Source organism: Antennarius striatus, chromosome 22 (genome assembly GCF_040054535.1).
Source record: "Antennarius striatus isolate MH-2024 chromosome 22, ASM4005453v1, whole genome shotgun sequence".
NCBI classification, from domain to species: domain Eukaryota; kingdom Metazoa; phylum Chordata; class Actinopteri; order Lophiiformes; family Antennariidae; genus Antennarius; species Antennarius striatus.
In genome coordinates this window covers 6379043-6400324 of record NC_090797.1, presented here as the reverse complement: position 1 = coordinate 6400324, position 21282 = coordinate 6379043, and the positions used below count along the sequence as shown (strand labels likewise).

Genomic DNA, 21282 nt, shown 5'->3' with positions numbered 1-21282 from the left:
TGCCAAGGTGGTGAATACTTTCTACAATACATTCTACCATAATAAATTCATGGTAGTGTTACATGATTAATCCAGCATCAGGATGAACTGCACTCCATGAGGAGGAGGATTACTACTGAAGTCAGTTTTGTTCGATTAAAATATTCATTAAAGGTTTTAGCAGCAGCATGTAGGTTATTTCCATGCTACACAACATAACAAAGCAAATGATGCTTTTTAAATCTTTTGAATGCAAAATTGTTGAAATGTGATAGATAAAAATCAAACTACATGATTCTTCCCTGTCAACACCGCACACATAAACCACAGATATACAGTAAATGTGTGAGGAAAAAAAAATGCGCACATGCCCTGACAGAAGCATACAGACGGAGATCCAAGCAAGCATATTAGCAGACTGGGATATTCTTGGCTTTCTTGGCACAGACAGACAGAGGCTTCTCTCAGACGGCACCCAGACACCACCTTCTGCTCCTGCCATGTGGCTGTGTGGTAAGCATTGCGCTTAGAACAGAGACTCATCCTACCACGCTGGCCAAGTCATTCACTCACCTTGCCTCTCATGGTTTCACATGTGCAGCAGGAGTGGACCCACACTAACTAGACCTCTGCTCCTCTAAGATTAAATCATCAGCTCCTATCACCCAACAACAACTTACAATCCCTTTAAGGAATTAAAGGATGTAGTGTTATCTACAACAGCTAAGGTCTTTGTTTTATATAAATTCTCTTGTATGCTATAATTTCACATTTGCACATTGCTGAGGTGTCATAGGAGGATTTCATTAAGGAATGCAGAGAGTAGTCAGACAGTATGAGGGTTGGATTTGCAGACTGAGTTTGCTTTTCAGCAGGATCTCACCCCGTCTTTGTGAAGCAGCTCAGGTTACTTTGGTTGCATAAGTTCCACAAGGCGGGCGCTTCACCTACACACACACATGTACACTCACATGTGTATCTAAAAGCACATTAAGCCATGAGTGTATGTGCAAAGGGGCTAATATTTGCAGAAAACTATTTTTCTCCAATATAATTCTACTTACATAATAATTTAAACCTTACAGACACAGAATCGTGTGTCAACACACAGTCATACTGGCAACTGGCCTAATGCATGAAGACTGCTTAGTAATGGTTACGAAGACAGATGTCTGTCCCGGGGATCAAGCCACATCGTGCTTGTACATGTGTGAGCTTTATAAGGCAGACATAAGAATGAGAACTGAACTACATATATTATCCACTTGGGGGCAACAGCTTGAAATACATTCATGTCGCTGTACAGAACCAGCTGAGGTGATGGGGTGAGTGCCAGCTCTCACACACTGATCCTTTTTAGTCTGTCCATCTCTGAAAAAAGTTGAAGCCCCAAGTCATATATGGAAGGGACTTTGAGACAGTCATAACTCATAAATGTTGTTTTGAAAGTGTTTTTTTTTTTTGGGGGGGGGGGGGGGTGATCATTTGCATTATTTAGAATTTAATTCCAGAAACTGGCACTTTTTAGTGAAAGGTGTTGGTTTACTGTAGACTCACAAACATGACAACTTTCATAGTTTGTGTCAGAGTAAAGATGAAAATTTAATAAAAATTAACACCCAATCCTCTGTTTATTATTTACTTTCTTTGTTAGATGTGTCATTCTTGGTAAATAATAAATAGAGAACCAGAAAGAGCTGTGTTAATAACCAAAATGAAATGTTAGTGTCAGGTATGCAATGATACCTTTAGGTACCACCTGTGAAATAAGAAACAGAATATAGTCGTGAGAATATTTTTAAGTACATTGTATGGAAAAATGTCAAAGAAAGTGATAGTAAAAAAGGAAAAGATAAAGACCATAAAGACCAAGACCACTTAGGAGTGAATATTGATGGTACTGTAGGTAAAATCAACTGAAACTTAATGTCCCAACTTTATAAATTGTCTATTGATTGGGAACTGATTAGTGGACGCATTACTGTCTAAATCCAGAGGGTCAGCTGAGTCTCAACTACTTTGTGTCTCAAGAGATTATATATTTTTAAACCAAATACTTCCATTATGGTCTCTTAATGACTGAGTCATTACAAATCACAGACCAAGGACCAGAAGTGGTCCTTCAGTAAATATGTTGATACTTCAGTCCACAAAAGCCGTCGGTGTTGATGCTACAGAAACAGTGAATTTATCTGAATTTTATCTTTTGACTTCTTCTGGTTCCATCGCCAAAAAATGTTCCATTCAGCTCAGAGATTCACATTGAATCACCACGGTAACAATGTCTGTTCAGATTTGCTGACTGTGTGGAGTTTTCATGTTCTCCCTGTCAGTGTTATTTCCCTATGGAGTGTCAGTTTCCTGCCACACAACCTAGATGCAGTGGATTGAAGACTGCAAACTGAGTGTGTTGTTTATTTGCATACATAGATGCATAAGTTTCCTGTGAATATACACAGTACATCTTGTGATTAAGTGTACCTGGACTATTCCTGGGATTAGCTCCAGCCTATAAACCCATAAACCCAACAGGGTAAGAGATTTTTAACATAGAATAAAAAATGCGTGTTTTCCAAACATCAGCAGGACCACATGAATAAAAAGATTGTAAAAATGGGCTTTTGAAAGGATTGCTGATTTGATTTACACTGCTGTAAACATAGTGAAAAATGTTACTAAGACACACCTATTTTTACAAGACTGACATTTAATGGCTTGCAATATCCTGACTGGATAAAACTAATAAATTAAGGATTTCTTTAAGACATATTGGATGTGGAGGAAGGATCCAAAGCATATTTACTCTATGACAGAAGCACAGTCTGTATTGTCCAATGCAAAATCTGTTATTTACCAGAGGACAAAAACAGAGTGCTCTGTCAAAAGCTACTGGGTAATGATTATGCTAAAAAACAAACTTGATTTATGACTTATAAAAGTGACAGCAATATACTTGAAGCTGGATTTTTCTTTTCGGCTACTTCAAAGATCCATCATCAGCTTGGGCTGACACCTCGTAAATAACATGTGGAATGTTCAAAGAAACATAATGCATACATATTATTGTTGGAGTGCATTTCTCTACATTAATACGCATACACATCCCATACTAATAGAGAATTTTATAACTGAATATCTTTGAGTAAAACAAGATGTTTCTTCATTAAGTTTTTCTTTCATTAATATGAACCTAAAACCTACACATTGCTGTTTTTTTACACTTTACCTGTGCCTCCTCTTGACCTTGTCCACCAGGAAGCCGCTGTCCTCTTTGGTTTTGCACTGTTTTTGATGCAGAGTCATCCAACGACCAGGAGCTCAAACCTCCGCGCAAATTATTCATCATACTACAAGTTCTCCTCATTACATCCATCAAAACGGCTCCTTTTTCCATCAGTACTTTTATTTTGTTTAGGACACCTTAGATGGAGCCCCCGCTCCGAGAAATAAAGACGAACACCTCTGTAGCAGATATATTAAGTCTTAGCTATGGTAAGTGCTTGTGCCTTTGAGCAATGAGAGGTTTTTATACAGCATTTATGTACAGCGTCTTTACATGTAACATTCACACCTACATATGTTGCAGTGGGCATGTCAGTCCACATACACCCTCTATTTTTTCTTGACTTTAACAAAAGGAAATAAAATGCAGAGAAACATGTCGAGAAATACATACACGCATTTAACAAGATATTCCAGAAAGCATCAGTTTCAAGTTGATAGGAAAAAAAAATAAGAGCATGCATATAAATCTTTGGGCATGGCCTCTGTTTAAAACATATATGGTTTATTCTACAGTTTTTAGAAGCTATTTTCACCTTCTTTTTTTACGGAACAACAAACACTAGGAGAGAAGGAAGAAGCAAAATGTGATGAAGAAAAAGTGGCAAGTACATCAGCGCTTGAGTAAGCACAAGAAATTAAAATGTAATAGAAGTAACGGTTGCTTTTATGTCTAATTAAATTGACTACAATGCAAATAAAAAGTTCTTTCAAGGAATGCACTCAATGACAATGCTATTCCTAGTACAAAGGCAATAACTAATACATTCTAGTATACCAGTTGTTAAAGGTATTGTCAAACAAGTTAACCCCTCGCTGCCTGCTCTACAGGTCAGCCCTTTCACAATTTAATGTCTAAAACTGGGATTTCTAACATTTTGAACATTTCATGAAGGATTGTGTCCTCATTTCAATCTGTCCACTTTGAAACACACATATCATGCTAGTAATATGTTACACGAAATATGTGATAACTGCTTCTGAGAATGATATGCTGTGTGTGTCATTATTATATGCTGGTGTTTAGTGTAAGCTGTGTGTGCTACTGTTGCAACCTGGTATCTAAATAATGAAAATGATGCATTCAAGGTCCATGTCTGCTAAAGTATTGAAATAAGTTTGATTAATGACATCCAACTTTTTTTTTTTTTTTTTTGGGTGGGGAGGCAGTCTCGGTAGGGGGTCAGTGTATCGGGGCTGTGGTCACACATACATGCTTACAAAACATTCACACATTCATTTATGAACACACACTTCCTCACAGAACTAATTGGGACCCTCTACTTCTTCCTGTAGTTGCCGAGCTGGATGGCGGAGCGCTCAAACACGCAGCGGAAGGTGATTGGCTGAACTTCCCAGTAAGGGACGGGGTTGCTGAACAGGCTAATGCCAGAGTATATGGCCTTCTTGTGGTTGAGGCCAGGGGGACAGAAGTCTCCTGTTCCCACAGCAGCAATTTTGTTGGCATGGAGGTAGACCACCTGGAGAAGAGATTGAAATAATGACAACCCTCAGACACAGAGTGGGATTACGTGGCAACAATTTCCACAATAAAGTAGATAAAGAGTATAGTGATCAGTCGCCAAATGACCAGTAACAGGTGGAGAAAGATGTTTTTTATGGTTCTGTTGTAGCAAAAACAATGATAAAATGATTTCCCCCTTGAGTAATAATCAGAGCTATTTGGTGCTTGAGAATGTGAAGATAGAATACACAGAAGCATGTATGATCACAAGTGGCAACAAAAATTATACAGCCAGGCATTGTGTTTTGAGTTGGCTTTGATTGTGTAACTCTGGGGTAGATTCAACTGATAGGATGAGCAGAAGGAGGAATGTGCCGCACACTCAGCTGAAACCAAACTAATTAGGGATTCCAAATTAAATACATCTAGAAATACCCAAACGTACATATAAATTCCACTTGCAGTGAAGTGAAGAATGCAAAGGACACATGAGGTAAGTGGAAATCTCATGAGTCCTTACTCTCACGTGTTTAAGCAGAACCATGTGGAAACTTTGGTGCTCACAAAAGAACAGCAAAAAGGTGGTTTACAGCTGTGCAGCACAGTGGTTAGTGAAAAGTTAATTTAAAATGTCAGCCAAGGAGAGGAAATTACATCAAAAAAGGTTTTTATGTGGATGGGATGGATGCAGCATTTACCCAAGCTTGAGCAAGACTAATAAAATGAAACAAAGTGAAGCCGAAATGAAGTTAAAGGATCTTGAATCGGGTCTGTTGACACAACCCCCCACTGCTAAAATCTGTCGCGTTATATCATTACAAGCTACCTACACTTTACTCCATAAACAAACTAAGTGAATCCATGTGATTTTTGCTTTAGAAGGCTTGGTCGACTTGTAATTCTGCAGCGAGAACCTAAACAACTCAAATGCAAAAAAATAAAACAAGCTAAACTTTTCCAGCTTGGTTTAGATCATGGAAAATAAAACACGTGCGATGATACTGCCAGATAATAAGAAACATAAGTATAATGATTAAGCAGGGGTAATTTGGTGAAATTAAACGGTTACAAAAACAATGTTTTTGTGATCTTCTTGTGTATCCAAACCTGTATTAATAACCAATGTGTACCTGGATGTATTTGTGGTCGGATAGGCCGGGAGGAACGCTGGTCAGAGCGTTGTTGTCGAGATGCAGCTCTCGCAGGTGGGGGACGTTAGCCAGCGTGGCATTTTCCACAGAGCTGATCTCATTGTAGCTCAGACCAAGTCTGTTGGAAAAATCAGCAAGAAAAGTGAAACAAAGTGCAAATGTATCAAAGAACAAGGAACACAAATGTTACGAGTGGAGAATATTATTAATAATAATGACATCAACGTTTATTTCAGGCTGCCAAAGATGTCATTTGTTAATAACATATGCATAAACTCCCACACACGCACACACACACAAAATAATCTGAGGAAATGAAGATGCCAAATGGAATCTACACCTGTCACTGAGATCATTACTTCCCCTGTCTGTTTCTTTATTTGGAGAAATGGAAAAATAACCCATTTTTCATATCTTCTTGAGTATGTAAAAGAAGCTGCGTCAACGCCTTCTTTCTTTCACTTTAATATGCCATCTTAGGCACAATTCAAGCCAGGATCTTTCAAACACATTATGTCCAAACTTTATAGGCGAACTGGTTATTTTTGATTGTCCAAAAACTACTGTTTAGATCTTCGATTTGGTTTTCGGCTAAAGTAAAACACTTAATACCAGAAGTACCGTTCCAAGTAAAGCTAATAAACGTCCCACCAGAGAATGAAAACAAGACAGAGAACCTGGAGCCATGTAAACAGAATAAAAAATGGATGTTATCATTTCTCCAAAGAGAAAAGTATCTTTTCCACACATAAATTAATTTCCTATGACTGCTTATCCATTGCAGAGTTGTGGGGTGGCCGCAGCTTGTTCATAACAAATACTTCCCCTACAAATGAAACTCTGAATTCATCATCACAACACTCACACAGCTTTCACACGCCAGCCTTAACTAACCTGGTTTAATGCAGTAATGTATGGATGATGCTAACATTATCTAATGTTGTTAAACTGACTGAGTACACTCATATTTTTCATACACACTATCTTACTTGTGATAGAATTTGCTCATTGTTTCATGTATTAACTGCCCAATAATAAAATGAACTTGTGCAGATTGGCACCTTGTTTCCAAAATTTGTCCAATGAACAGGAAGGCTTAGATATCGTGGTCACATCCTGTTTAGCCCATTTATGACTTAAAATAGACTAAACAGTGTCTGCTGTGTGTTAAGATACAAGAACATTTGAATGGTTGCATTGCAACATCTTAAGGCTAACAATTTTTAGAAATGACGGGAACAAATAAGATCTATAATTATCTCATTACTTTGCAAGGTTCTTCAAGCCATCGAGGCTGACAGCTGTCACCTTGGTGATCTTGTTGCCATCCAAGTGGAGCTCAGAGAGAGAGCCGGGTAGACCTAAGCCACAAAACAAGAATTAATGCCATGACCAAGATGATAATTTAGCAGATTATTCAATCATGATGTCACTTGCATTTGGAAGTAGATAATTAGCAATGTGCAATATTCTGTATCTACTGAAAACCTAAAAATCAGAGTGGCTGTTCTAAAATCTGTAAATCCATAGAATCTTCATGCAATGTGCCATTTTATTAAATAAACCAGATCAGTCCCCACCCTGAACTAGTTTTGGATTACTTAGACAACACAGTTTGTTTTTTCACATTGAGGCAATTGTACTGCTATAGAATTGTATCCAAGTATGCATTCTTTAATGGTTGTTTTTGGCCGAGTTTTGTCTGAATAGAACTTGGATTAGGCTTAATTCCTCTGTTTTCCAATTATTTATGTGGAAATAGATATTACAGCTTTACCTTTGGGTATTTCTGTAATGCCAGTGTCTGCAATGCGAATGTAAGAAACCCTTTTCAGGTCAGAGAAAGCGCCTGCATCGATTCCTTCACTGTTCAGAGGGTTGGACCCGAGCTCTGAAATAAAATAAAAAAATGAATGAAAAAAGAATTTAGAGCACAGAAAGAGATGGAGACAGAAACAGAGAGCACAGCTGCCACTGATCACATCTACAAAGTTTATTTCTCTCCTGGTGTGTTACTGGAAGTTTGAGCTGAGTCAAGAGTAAACAAAATCTTTGGTATGAGAATTGCTTGTGTGTTCAATGCAGGCTTTCTCCACGCCCGGCTTCCTGTTTTATAATGGATTATATTTCTCATGATTTTACATCTTTACATGACTTCAGTCTTTCAATTAATTAATGACAAAATGACATTTTTTAGTCTCAGTATCAGGACGCTTAATAATCCCTATGGGAAAATTAGTTTTAAGAGTACATTTCTTTTTCTTTACAAAGTCAGATGAGTTATCAAAGTAACAGCAATGCAGAGCAAAAGAAAGAAGGACCTTTATGGACAAACCTGTTTTTTCAAAAAATAGCACATGTAATGTGATCATGCATTGATAGTCGAATAGTCTATCGCAGTTTAATGACTCCTAGAATGTAATGTTTAAACCCTATATTAGTGTTGAAATGCCACCAAAACAAGCTTTACTTGAGGTCTTTAAAAAGAATGATTGAAAATAACAACGAGAATTACCAAGTAGAAATGGGTAAACTCTAGGTCAGGCCTCAGCAAATATTGGCCCACAGGCCTTAAACACCCCATTAGGCTTTGCAATCCAGCCCACCAAACATGTTTGCCTGTCAGAAATGGGATAACAGGAGTACGTTTTCAGAGATGTGTCTTTATTTACATACCCATGACAATGATGTGGGACATGCCCTCAAAGGAGGCCTTCTTGATCTTGGTGATCTCATTCTCGTGGATGCGCAGCTCCTGCAGGCTCTTGGGCATGTTGGGGGGCATCTCCTTGAGCATGTTCTTGGACAGATAGAGACGCTGTAACTTGACCAGAGGGCTGAGGGCTTTGGGATGGATGACGCTGATTTTGTTGTTCACCAGGATCAGAGCCTATAAAAGAAAGAAGGATACAGATGTAAATCTGTATTCCTGTATGGCAGATCGGAGGTGAACATTGAATCGTAGAGTGGGTCTGCGCTTGTTTAAATTCGCATTGGTTTTTAAAGGTCAGTTGCGGAACTCAACTTTGTTTGAAACTTCACACCTTAGTGGTTTCCTTTGCTTTTTCTTCCACTCAGAAACAATCACGGCTACAAATGTACCATTGGGTTGTTAAAAAAAATGAAATTTCCAGATGGGATCCAACAAAAACAAGAAATTTAGAGTCCAGCAGATATTAGATTCTCCATGTGGTACCATCAAAACGTAAGGCCAAGTTCAAGTCCACTCTGGAGATGTCCAGAGGAATTTCATTCCTGCTGTTCCAAACTCATGCATGCACACACAAAGCAAAGTGAGGTATGTGATCCATTCCCTTAAGAGGCCAGTTACATTACAGTGGAAACAGCTCTCGCTGTCAGACATAGGTATTTATTGCATTAGTTTGAGGAGTCTGAAAGCTTGAGGGTGCAAGGCCTATGGGCAAATAATTTCCATGCACCTGGTGACTGTGGGAGTAGTGGTGTTGGTGTATTGGTGGTGCATATAGGAAGAAAAGTGCACTGTGGGTAGCCAAATGAAGGAGGATGAAGATAGACAGAATGGGAAGAGGAAATGGTCCATGTTTTGAGAATGGGAACAATTCAGGTGTGGTCTGTTGATGAAGTGTAAGAGTATTGTGGTTATGTAGGAATATTTTGTATAACTTAACAAAAAACAGACCACCATGAGGTTTTACAGTTGGAAGTAAAGCATCTCTTACATGAAGTCCTTTGAGATGCTTGAAGTCACTCTCCTTGATCTCGGTGATCTTGTTGTTCTGCAGGTCCAGCAGGGTGGTGTCGTCTGGGATGTCCATAGGAACTTCCTTCAGACCTGTTTATTTAGATGAGAGTGAGCATGTAAATGCGATAAATGTATTTAAATGATGGGTAAACTGATAACTGAGGCAATGAACTGGTCTGTAAAATATGATCAGTTTTCATTTCTTTTCTTGTTTTTGTCAGAATTGAGCAAGGCTCCGTTGCAAAATGGTGTCAGGAGTACATAATATTTGGACTTCTTAGACTCCGAAAACAGAAAGGGACACACAGTCACCCCTGACAGTGACAGAGTTTACAGAATTTACACTGAAATTAATAAAGGTAATTTTTTTCAACATATCATGCTACATAAAGTCTCAATGATTGGGACATAGAGCAGAATGGGTTTTGTGTTGACATTCCAAAGAGACCAAATATCTGTTTAATGTGCTCAGAGGCACATATGGTGGAAATGGACCCTAAAACAAATTTCCTTTGGAGGAAGTGACTGCATATCTGAACAATAAGCTCACGCTAAGTCACTTTGCTTGGACTTAATTATGGCTGACGTTCGGTGAACTTGTACAAAACAGTGAGTTAAGACAGCAGGTTGTCATAGTATATGTTTTATTAAAATTGAGTAGTTTATATTTCAGAGGAAGCGACATAGAATAAACTGTTTATAACACTCTATGTATGTGTATCTCTGATTCACATACATACGGATGTTATACATATTTTAACTTACAAACTTGCGATGACTTCTGTTCAGCCAAACATAATTTACAGCTATGGTTTCTCTCCATGAGCTTTTCCAGCTCATCAGTTGATGACTCACAAACCATCACAGCTGTTTGTGGTCACACCATCATGACAACATAACACTCTATATGGCTATAAATGCACTCATGGTGCTCTAACTTACACAATAAATAATAATGTCTTAGACAAATAAGGAGATATGTGGATGTGTTGACTGAAAAGTCAACCTCAAAACCATGGAAGTTATAAACATTTCAACAAACAGTCTATCTTGCTAATGTATGATCTCAATGTCATGTTTGCTTAACATCTTAGTTTTTCCCTGAGAGCAACTTGACCAGAAATGGGACATAAACAGTTGTTAATTATTATTTTCTTAAGTAAAAGTAGTGTTACTAATAATTGTGAGAATACTTTCTAGAAATGACAACCATTCACACCAATTGACGGACTATAGACTCATCACTTGGCTTATATTGCATGTTACTGGACTGGAGTAGGTTGAGGAACCCAAACCCAAATGCTGTGATGGGACAGCGCTAACCACTAAAAGCCAACTTTAATCTGCTCAGAAAACTGTCCCTACTGTCTTGCAACAGGGTCATGTTCATCATTTTGAGCAATAGTGACAAAGAATGTCCTATTCTTGTCTGACATCGATACTGGATGATTCAGGTTGAGCAAATTCATGGGGTCTGTTAAATTGAGATGTTTTGGAGAAGGTCCTCAGAAGTGTGGACAGACGTGGCGTGTATGCCTGCCACCTTAGATGACCACATGAAGGGTAAACATATAATCAGAAAAGCATCTGAACGTCTAACTAAAGTATATGCCAACTCCTGTTGAATGAGGTTTTGCTCATCCACAATCACAACTCATTTGTACCCAAAGACAAGCTTTCTCTCCTAACTGCTTTAGCAGCGATTCTGCAAACTCTACATCTACAAAAGTGAGAAGCTGTTGCCCTCTCCTCTGTCCTGTCTAGACTCATGTGCATCCAAATGAACACGTATTACTCTTGATAATGTGTGTCTAAATGTATTTGTGTGCCGGCCAGCAGGTCTGGGGAACAGATGGAGGTTTGGGGCCAACAGGGCTTATGCAGGAGTTGAGAATCCAGCCATGGAGCTGCATCTCTGAGGGAAAACACCACTGCTGACCAGGGGTATGGCAGGAGGACTGATGTAATGGAACTGGCCTTAGTCTCTCTTGCTGTCTGTGGCTGTGTTCAGCCACCTGCCTAACTGGGATACCCGTACGTTTCAATGCGCTCCTTTTACTTCACACTTTGTGTGATACTTTTATTTTTCCATATTAACTCTGGCTCTTCTGAGCTAATTAAAACAAGTGTTTATGAGCTAGTTATGTCCACTTTTTTATTTTATTATTCCAGTTTGAACATCTTTACCCTTTCCTCCATCTTTTATATGTCTCCTAAAAACTTGCTTTCCAAGCAAAACTTGAGCCAAACAAAGCAATTTTATGAAATGCACCAGAATAAATGAAGTCAGGGACTTTTCTGTGACTGAGAGTGTGAGGTGACTCAAGTGCTTGTGTATGCCATACATCAGGTTACACAAAGAGAGGATTTGCTCCAAACAAGATGACAGTTGAGTAAATTGTTGTGACTGCACGAATTTAAAAGGTTTCAACATCGATGAGTAAGCTTTACATTGAGAAACAAGTTCTGAAACTTGAACTCCCACTCTTGAACGATGTCTTTTTTCATAATGGGCACATCATATAATCATCACAGGAAGTGAATCAAGCATCTGGGAGCATTTAAGATATCAACATTGGTGCCATGTTCCTGACCCTTGGAAAGACCCTGTGGGTTTGGGTGGACAGTGGAGACAGCTTGTAAATCCAGTGACTCTTTCTGCTTCAAAGCTATTAATGTCTCAAAACAATAAAAGGACAGTAAAAGTCCAGGAAACACCCATCTGACCTCGGCATGTGACCCATCAAGATGGACTCCAGATGGAGGAGTAGACAAAAAAGAAAAAAAACCAAATCTGTACTGTACATTTAAAAATCTTTTTATTTCTCTTTTGTCACTTTCACCGAAACCAGTTTGTATTTCCAGCTATGTATGGAATATTCTTTATAAGTACAGACAACTGTGGTTGAAGCCAATCTGTTGGTTCTGTCTAAGCTGGACAAGGAAAAAGTCCATTGATGGAGAAATTGAAGACATTTCAGAAGTGCGAATGTGTGACAATAATATATGTATATATTATTTACATGTGTATTTAATAATTTTAATCAGTGTTGATCAGATGCACTGATTAACTTTTGAGAAAGTGCATGGATGATTGACCATAATACCTTGGAAAGCATTTTTCATTAACACTAGTTACTTATGTTTTGCAGGGACCATTTCTTTGCCAAAAACTGAAAACTATGGAATTCAACACATAATAAAAGGGGTTTCAAGTTTCAACTAAGGTTTGTCTCTTAATAGAATCCCACAGTAGATAATGTTGACTGTGCATCTCATCTTACCAAGGTCAGAGCACTGGACCACGCGCAGGTGGCACTGGCATCTGAATGGGCACTTGGGACCTTCAGGAACAAAAGGTACCATTACATCTGGAGCTGCTTCAGGGACACCAGATCCTGCCTCATCCTCCATCATGAAGTCCAGGAAGCCAGACTGGCGGAAGGGCAGAGCCCAGCAGGCGGTTACCAGGAGCAGAGAGAGACAGGCTGACCTCATGGTGCTGCTAGCAGGGAGCCTGGAGGATGAGACGACACAATTCAAAGGTTTGGGTGGATACTCTTTCAAAACTGTCTGTGTATGATTAGTTTTGAAACCAGAACACTCTGTTTAATTGTTTTTCACTCAAAAAAAACTGAAAATACATTTTCCGTGTGGCAGTTAATCAGAGTTGGGGAGAAAGACGCAGACATAAAGAGAGGCAGTGACTGAAGCCCAGACAGCCAAAGGGCAGAGGTGAGAGGTGAAGGACCAGAAGGTTAAGCACTTAGGTGTGATAGTTTAGTGCGGTTGGTCAAATATTTGACTGGGCAATTTTAGGCAGAAGGCGATAGGCTAGAGAAGGGGGCTTATGCAAACCCAAAGAAAACTACAGAATATTACTTCACATTGTCAGAAAAGACAGGTATTAACTATTTAACTTTTTGTGAAAATAAGGAATGGGAAGAAACCCAAATAGTGATACTAAAACTATTAATTATAATGGAGGAATTCCAATGTTGTTTTCATGACCTGTCACTGTTTAAAACAGTTAAATAGATTTTACCAGATGGAATGATAGATGGTGCACATTTTAAACATTTATCAATTATCCAACAGGGCACCTTATGTCAAAGTATTATCTATTATTGTTGGCTAAATGTCAACTATTTATCCATTACTTTACCGATCAATCAGTGCAATCAGAAATAATGTTTACAGTTTAATCTTCAGTAGCATCATCCCTTACATCTAGATATTTCAAACATTTATCCATTAACCTACCTTTTAGTTAACAATAGTATTGCCACAGTGACAACACTCAGTTGCTCTTCAGCAGGCAGTAGGCAAACTAGAAAGAAAACACAATATCTATCGAAATTGGCTTCAGTGACAGCCTTATTGCAAATTCATCCATTCATCCATAGATAACTACTGCATTCTCAACTGTGTCATTTAAGTTTTTGTTTTTCCATTATTTTTTACACATTCAGTTGCAACAGTGTGTCCCCAGTAACTAGATATACTGAGTTTAATCTTCTCTGGGCACTAATATTTCCAGCCACCTCCAGTAGCTTTTAAAGGCTTTCACCGTTATGGCCTGTATGGGGAATGTGCTCTATTTTTTAGTGGAAAGTAATAACAGTGATAAGTTGTTGGCAATTAAATTCCATAACTCATTGGGATACAGTGTAAATACTTTGAGTGGATTTACCATTACTTTCTAGAATCACTGGGAGAATCCTACTGCCTTATGTGGTCACCTCTTTCTGAAGACAACCGCAACCCAGTTGACACATGCATGCTCTCTCTGAAACTCAAACAGTATGGAGATCCACAAAGTTCCATGACCTTTCACACAGCAAGCAGACAACAAGTCTAAAAAACCCAGCAATCTCCTTGTCATCTGTATAGCCAAAAGTTCTTCCTACCCTCTCAGTGCCACAATAATTGAAGGGAGGACTTGAGCCGCAGCTGCCAACAAATGATTCGGGTAAAGCTGCTCTTTAGTGGACCTTGACCTGAACACATGACAGGGATGATGAGGTTGACCCAAAACCATCAGTTGGCCAGAGCTGAAAGTGATTCTGGGTGAGTTTATAAGTTGTATGCATTTTCACGTTGCAGTGCAACTACTCATTTCATCACATCTCCAGGATCTAGGCGGTAATAGTCCCTGTCCATGAGGGAGTCATCTCTTTAACCTGCTGTGGAGCTCTAGTCCAGTGGATACATAACTTACATAAAGTCTGAACAGGCCCCAAATCATTTTTATTCAATAGGGACTTGTTTTGGCAGTGTTCTTGATTTTCTTTTCTGCTCTTGTTCAGTTGCTATGATGCAGAAAAAGCTGAAAATCACTCAAAACAGTAATTTCATAACGTGACTCTTTGTGCCAAGAATTGTATTACACATTGTTGAATGTCTAGATGTGGTTTTCCATATGAACTGTTTTCCATTACCTCCTAGGCCTATGTAACGCGGTGGGAGATGTTGCAACAAAGAGTACTGGTCTTTATATCCAGAGGACATGTTGTTCCACTCTTCAACAGACTGAGTAATCTTGGCTGAGTCAGGGTCTCTTATCTAAGTGCAGCTGAAAACTCAATCCAACAAAAACCTTGTCTCCAGACTTGGCCACAGCATTTTGCCATCGTTTTGGATTTCGGGCACTCCTGGGTCAAGCAGTGTTTGTTGATGCTTTTGATGTTTTATCTAACTGTGATGCCAGATATCTCAGGCTTGTCTCACGATGTGATAGTTTAATTCCAAAATCTTTAAAGCCTAGTTAATCACATTTCAGAGATGTGCTGATGTTGTGAACCCTTCACATCTGGTGCTTAATGCTGGCAGAGTCATTCAGAAGGATGTTTGGTGTGCCATGGAGAAACACACAAATAACAGGAGTTTGACTGCTCATCACTGAACCCTATCTCCCTGCTCTGACCCATGGCCACAAGGATGTAAACAGATATACATGAACATGTGGAATGGTGCAAGATTTCAACTCCATGAGTTCCGTCATGAATCCACCCAGCTTTGTCCATCAATATTTAATGTTTTGAGCCACAACTGGTTAAAAGAAGCTGATCTCAATCTAAGCTCTGTAAACATTTACGTTAAAGGCAGAAATCACAGTCACTATTGCTTGAGATCTTGGCTAATAATGTTTGAATGCAAATGCATTCAAACATTTTTGTTAGTTTTCTAAATGGGATTGTCCTCTGAAGATAATGCATATGACCACCTTCAGCTTTGATTCTATATTATTGCTCAGATACGCCTGGAGGGTTTGCAGGCTGGCCTCCTCAAATGTCCCCTTACCTCATTACAGACTCACACACACCTGAAGAATCCACTAGACACCACAACACAGGCTCCTTATGTATGGAGTGCAAGTTAAACCCAGGCAACTTTCAAAGCATGCTGGAACATGACTTGGCCATGCAAACAGCATCAGTATCAGCATTGAAGAGGTTTCCAACTTATTATTTTCACTTCCTAGAGGAATCCTGAAGATCACACTAAACTGGAAATTAAAACGTTTTGCACCTTAGAAAAACACAATTACAAGTGGAGATGCACGTAGATTTACTTTACCCTGTAATTTAATAATTTCTGTTCGAATCATGATCTTGATATCAATTATTGAGTCAAATGTGTGACTTAATTCAGGAACAGGGCCAGAGACATGTTGGTTTGTGGCTCTGTGCCAGTTTACAAGATGGAAACGGTACACACTTTATTCACTGGAAAAAGGCCTGACACAATTCAGTACAAATGTGGCAAAAGGATGACACAATCGATATTTTTGTGACAAACATTGCCACTGTGACAACCATTTAATGCAAAATACGAACAACAGAACATGTTTTCCTGAGTTTGAAAGAACATGAACAGTGTGGAGGAGGGATGATGAATAAGGTCATTTTGGTTTCCCTAATTATGACAAAGCAGAAGTTTGTTCTTTTAGTGATGATTCTATTTGGGCGAGGTGTGCAAGGAAATGCGGAAAAAAAAAAAGCAAAACTTGTTATTTTATCAGCAAGTCATTTCACGCATTCAAGATGTTCCAAAGATTTCCAAACAGCTTTGGATGGTGAACAGATAAACTACTAAACACGAACTATGGTGTTTTTCATAGTGACTAAACTTTCTCATCAAAAGAGAAAGTTTAGTCAGTGAACATTCACCAAGTCTCTTATCCTCTTGTGTGCCTAAACTCTGTGATTCATCATGCTGGGTGGAGGCTGATATTTCCTGTGGTGGTGGCATCCTTGTCAATCCCCCTGTGTCCCTTTTTTGTCTTATATCTCTCTCCCCTCCCTCCACTTCCCTCATGTCTGGCCCCAGCATCACTAATGATTCCCAGACAGGAAGCGGAGCTCACAAGAGGGAATAGAATAATTTTCCTCCTTTTTTTTTGTCATTTTCTCCTCCTTGTCGCTGCCTTTCTTTAAAACTTTCAAGCTCAGAAAATCAGTGAATTAACTATAGCAGGATTATCAAGTCAAATCCAACCCATTTTTCACTCATGGTTTTGCATAATGAAATAATCTGAGTTCTGATTACTAAAGTGTTGGATTGAATCATTTTTGAAATGAAAAAAAGTAATATAAAGCAGACACCATCTACAAGCCACTGTCATTCCCTGTCTACTACCTGCCCTCTTCTTTTTAACACTCCACAGGCCTGTGTCTGCCTCTGCAGAGTGTCTGTCAGCAATGAATCACTGGAAGGTATTTACTAGGCCACAGGACGTTTAAACACGTGTGGCCCTTTCAGCTCATGAGCAAATTAAAGTGAGCTCTCCTCCCACATGATTGCATAAGCCACATATTCTCAGACACATAAGTGTGATTGATAATTTTGTTAAAATGTAAAAAGGGACTAAGGGACTCTGAGGAGTTGGTGGTCGTCAATGAATTTCCAATGTATCGGGGATTTGAGGAGTGAGAACATGTGAATCTGGAAAAAAAGCAAAAACAAGGCCAACAAACAATTTCCAAGCCAAAATGTTGTTTTATTATTCCAAATTAGTTCTGTCTGGAAAATAGCTGTCCTCGCCCCTACTTACGTCTGCAGGGAAGGTTTTTTTGCGGCAAGGATGCCCAACACAATCTTTTGTCAACTACAATCAATTCAATATTTTTATGAAAAAAAGATTCAGAGCAATGGTTGGTCTTGAAAGATTGCTTTAAGGTCTATAAAGCATGCCTGTAAACTGGAGCCATAGTGTAAAAATGCCAGTGAGTGGTTAAGCCACATTTCTGCTGTTCCATGAGAAGAGTTGTCGGCCTGCCATCAACCTCAGTCCCATTATCAACAGTCTGTGCTGCATAGACGTGGATGAACTGCTCAACCTTCCCTCCGTTGCTTTGCTGTTCATCTTTGCCTCCTCCTTTTTTCCTTTTTCCCTTCTTCCCCAGCTTCTTTCAAACAGCTTATGATACTTTCTTTTTGTGTCTAACAATTAAAAGTTTGGCAAGAAAGACTGACATGTGGAACTTTCTGGTATTCTAGAGAGCAAAAGAGGGGAAAACCTTCATGGCTGAGGTCCATTTAGCTCCATTGTTCTTTTTCTGCTTTTGACCCAGAGAGTTGAAGTCCAGATGGAAAAAATGTAGTCCCTGAGTGCAAATCTGGGCCTTGCTGCCTCCAAATTTCTTTTCACTCATTCCTGGTTCAAATATTAAACATCTGTTTTGCTTGACTGAAATGTATGAGTTTTTGAAGTACTTATTCTCTGAGTGAGTGTTTATTTCTTATCTAGCCTCTATTCCAAGTGTCTTCTCTAGTCATAAAATTTCCTTTTGTGTCATTTTTCGCTAGTTTAGCTTCACTTTAGCTCTTTCAATGTAATTCGTTGCAACCAAGCCTTATTAGTTTTTTTTCCCTGCTGGCAAAAGGATGTAATGAGTTAGCTGAGAGTTGTGTGGTGGCTTGCCGGGAAGCCTCCAGACCTCTCTTTGATAGAGGAAGCTGTACCATTACAGGATTAATGGGACTGCGTGTTGGCAGATACAACTTTTTTTTTTCCCATCTCCTCTTCAAAGCCTCTCACTTTAAGTTGCCTCTAGCAATTTGGGTCCCATTCTGCTCCTGTGAAAATACAGTAGCAATTGCCACGGTGGACACAAAGGGTTGAGAAGAAACAGAGATGCACAACAAATAGATAAGAGATTCGGCTGAGAATCTTCTATTTGTAACCTGAAAGGAACTGTCGGAATGGGAGGTGTTACAAGACAGAGAAACAGCTCCTCTAAATCAAAGTCTTGACAAGCTGTAATGGCTTGAATCAACACAAAGAAATCCTCATTGTTGTTTCGACCATTTGACTACATTTTTGCTTGAAGGCTGTCCAGATACCAAAGGGAGAGAACAGAAGGTGAAAACGAATGAAAGAGTCTACGCAAAGAGAGACAAGCAATGCTTTAATGCAACAAGTGGTCACCTTTTCCTCCTGACTTCGTTTCGATAGGGAGAAGTGAGCTCTTGATACTCTCTCTTCTCCTCATTAAACACCTTTTATTAGTCAACGTCACTAATTTTACATTATCATGTATCAAACATGCAAAAATAGCTTGGGGTCTGCACACAAACAACCAACAAACTATTGTCCAAACTCAAAACAGCACATTTAAGAACTGGGAACTGGCAGTCATTGGTGGATACTTTGGAGATTAACAAATGACCAGATGGATAGATTTTCTGGCAGAGGAGTGACGTATCGGCATCAACTAGGCTACCACACCCCCTTCCCCCGTTCCCCCTTCCCTTGGCTGCATGCAGATTGGACTGGAAATGATTAAGGTCTCTCATCTCCCATAGCAAGAGAGCTGTGGGAAAAAGACCTGGCAACATGTCTAGAACATACATAACACACAAGACTGGATCAGGGAATGAATATGAAAGAAAATGTGTTTGAGAGAAAAACACATAAGCTCAAGTATAGCTAAGAAAAGAAGACACTTTTGTTTGTACAAATTATATGAGAATAAAATGCGACTTGTAAGCAGAGTGTGTATTTATGTAAAATAGTTAAAAATCGCAAAAAAGATTCATATTAAACCTTTTAAAAGTGGTTGAAATCCACTGCCTCATTCCTAACCTCACCCATACTTTTCTCCCTTCACATGAGTCAAAGGATAAGCCTACCTGTTCTCAGTAGAAGCAAGGCAAGAGAGGAGAGATGAGCTTGACTCCCAAAAATCCAGTCGAGTGGGGGGATGAGACTGTGAAGTGCCTGCAAAGGCCTATGGGGTAATTGGAATCGGAACGCGTGTAGCCAAGATCAAGCAGGTGTGCTCTGTCACAACAAGGGGAGGAGAGAGAGAGGAAGAGAGACAGAGGAGAGAGGAGAGAGATAGAAGGAGGGAGGGGTCCCACCGCCGAGCTCCTCTCAGGACCGACAACAATTGGTGGAGAACTTGCCCCGCTCTTGCTGCGTGCTCCGAAAACAGCTGGAAGTGGAGAATGGAGGAAGAGAGAAAAAAAAGGAGAGCAAGCAAAAAAAAAAGGAGACATGGAGAGAAAAGAAGGAAGGAACAAGAAGAGAAAGAGGCAGAGAGAGAGAGTCTGAGGCAATGAGCGGTGATTCGGCTGGCAGCCATCCACGCTGTGACATCTGGTAATGATAGGTCTGATGTGGAGCTGAGCGGAGAATGCTGCTCACAAACTCTCTTTCTCCCTCTTTCACACTCTGTCATTCATTCTCATTCGGCCTCCATACTGATTAGTCTGAGGAAAATAGAAACAAAAACACGTCACACACATACACAAAGACTTGGGTCCAATTCTATTCACATTGTCCCTCAGCACACCTCCTTTCCTTGTTTTAACCCTATTACCCAACACTTAATGAGTACTATTTGTCATGACTTCATGGGATATTGGAACTTTTGGACTTTTTGGTCAAAAAATTGGAGGACATCACTTTGGCCATCATTAAAAAAAACTCTGTTGCCAAGAAAAACAATGATGACCTTCTAAACAGCAAAGTCAAGTTTATGTATGTTTTTCTTCACATTCCCAAAAAAAGAAAAGAAATATAGTTGTTCTAAGATGCTCACCAGTAATGCTTACTTTATTTTTTAGCAAGATAGATTAGCATGCTATCTGTTGCTAATTGGTGCTAAACACAAAATTCAACCGAGATTAATTTTGCAGCCTTTTGTCACATCTTGTACTAGACAGGTTTCACCTATTACCTTAGAAAATATAACTTCATCCACATTGTTGAATTACTGATTTCATGCAATTCATTTTCTGGATATTTCTGTCAAAGTCAGTGATGTTTACATAAAAGGAAAACCGTGATGATTGTGGACTTTAAAGTCAGATACAGCCTCTGGGAACCATGAGTGTCTGGAAGATATGGAGCTATTTCAAAAGATAAATTGGCTAAAATTTGAACTGCTCATGATTTGAATCTTCAATTGACAGCTTTACCAAAAAAGGGCTAATTTTGTATTCACTCCCATTTCTGTCATTGCACTTTTTAAAAAAAAACTAGACGTTCTACTGGCTGGATCGGGTCTACCAAAGCTGCTTCTAATTAGGGTAAAGGTGGGGTGGTCTGGTTTTAACTAAACCCAGAACCAGACTGTCTGTGATCACTGTGATGGAAGGTGTTGGTGTGGCAAGATGTTTATGGACACTGTTTCATGCTGTTTCAGGAAGGTCACAAGTTTAACTTCTGC

The 21282-nt window shown here is 39.3% G+C and overlaps 1 protein-coding gene across 1 annotated transcript; it reads right to left on the bottom strand.

Annotated features, from left to right (window-relative positions):
• Positions 1-3361: 3361 nt before the first annotated feature.
• Positions 3362-20025, bottom strand: dcn (decorin). Its single transcript, XM_068306782.1, has 8 exons — positions 19739-20025; positions 12886-13118; positions 9579-9691; positions 8554-8767; positions 7655-7768; positions 7145-7238; positions 5857-5995; positions 3362-4742 (listed from the first exon to the last, which is right to left on the bottom strand). The coding sequence occupies exons 2-8, from the start codon at positions 13097-13099 to the stop codon at positions 4542-4544; spliced, it is 1089 nt and encodes a 362-aa protein (XP_068162883.1). The 5' UTR covers positions 13100-13118; positions 19739-20025; the 3' UTR covers positions 3362-4541.
• Positions 20026-21282: the final 1257 nt, after the last annotated feature.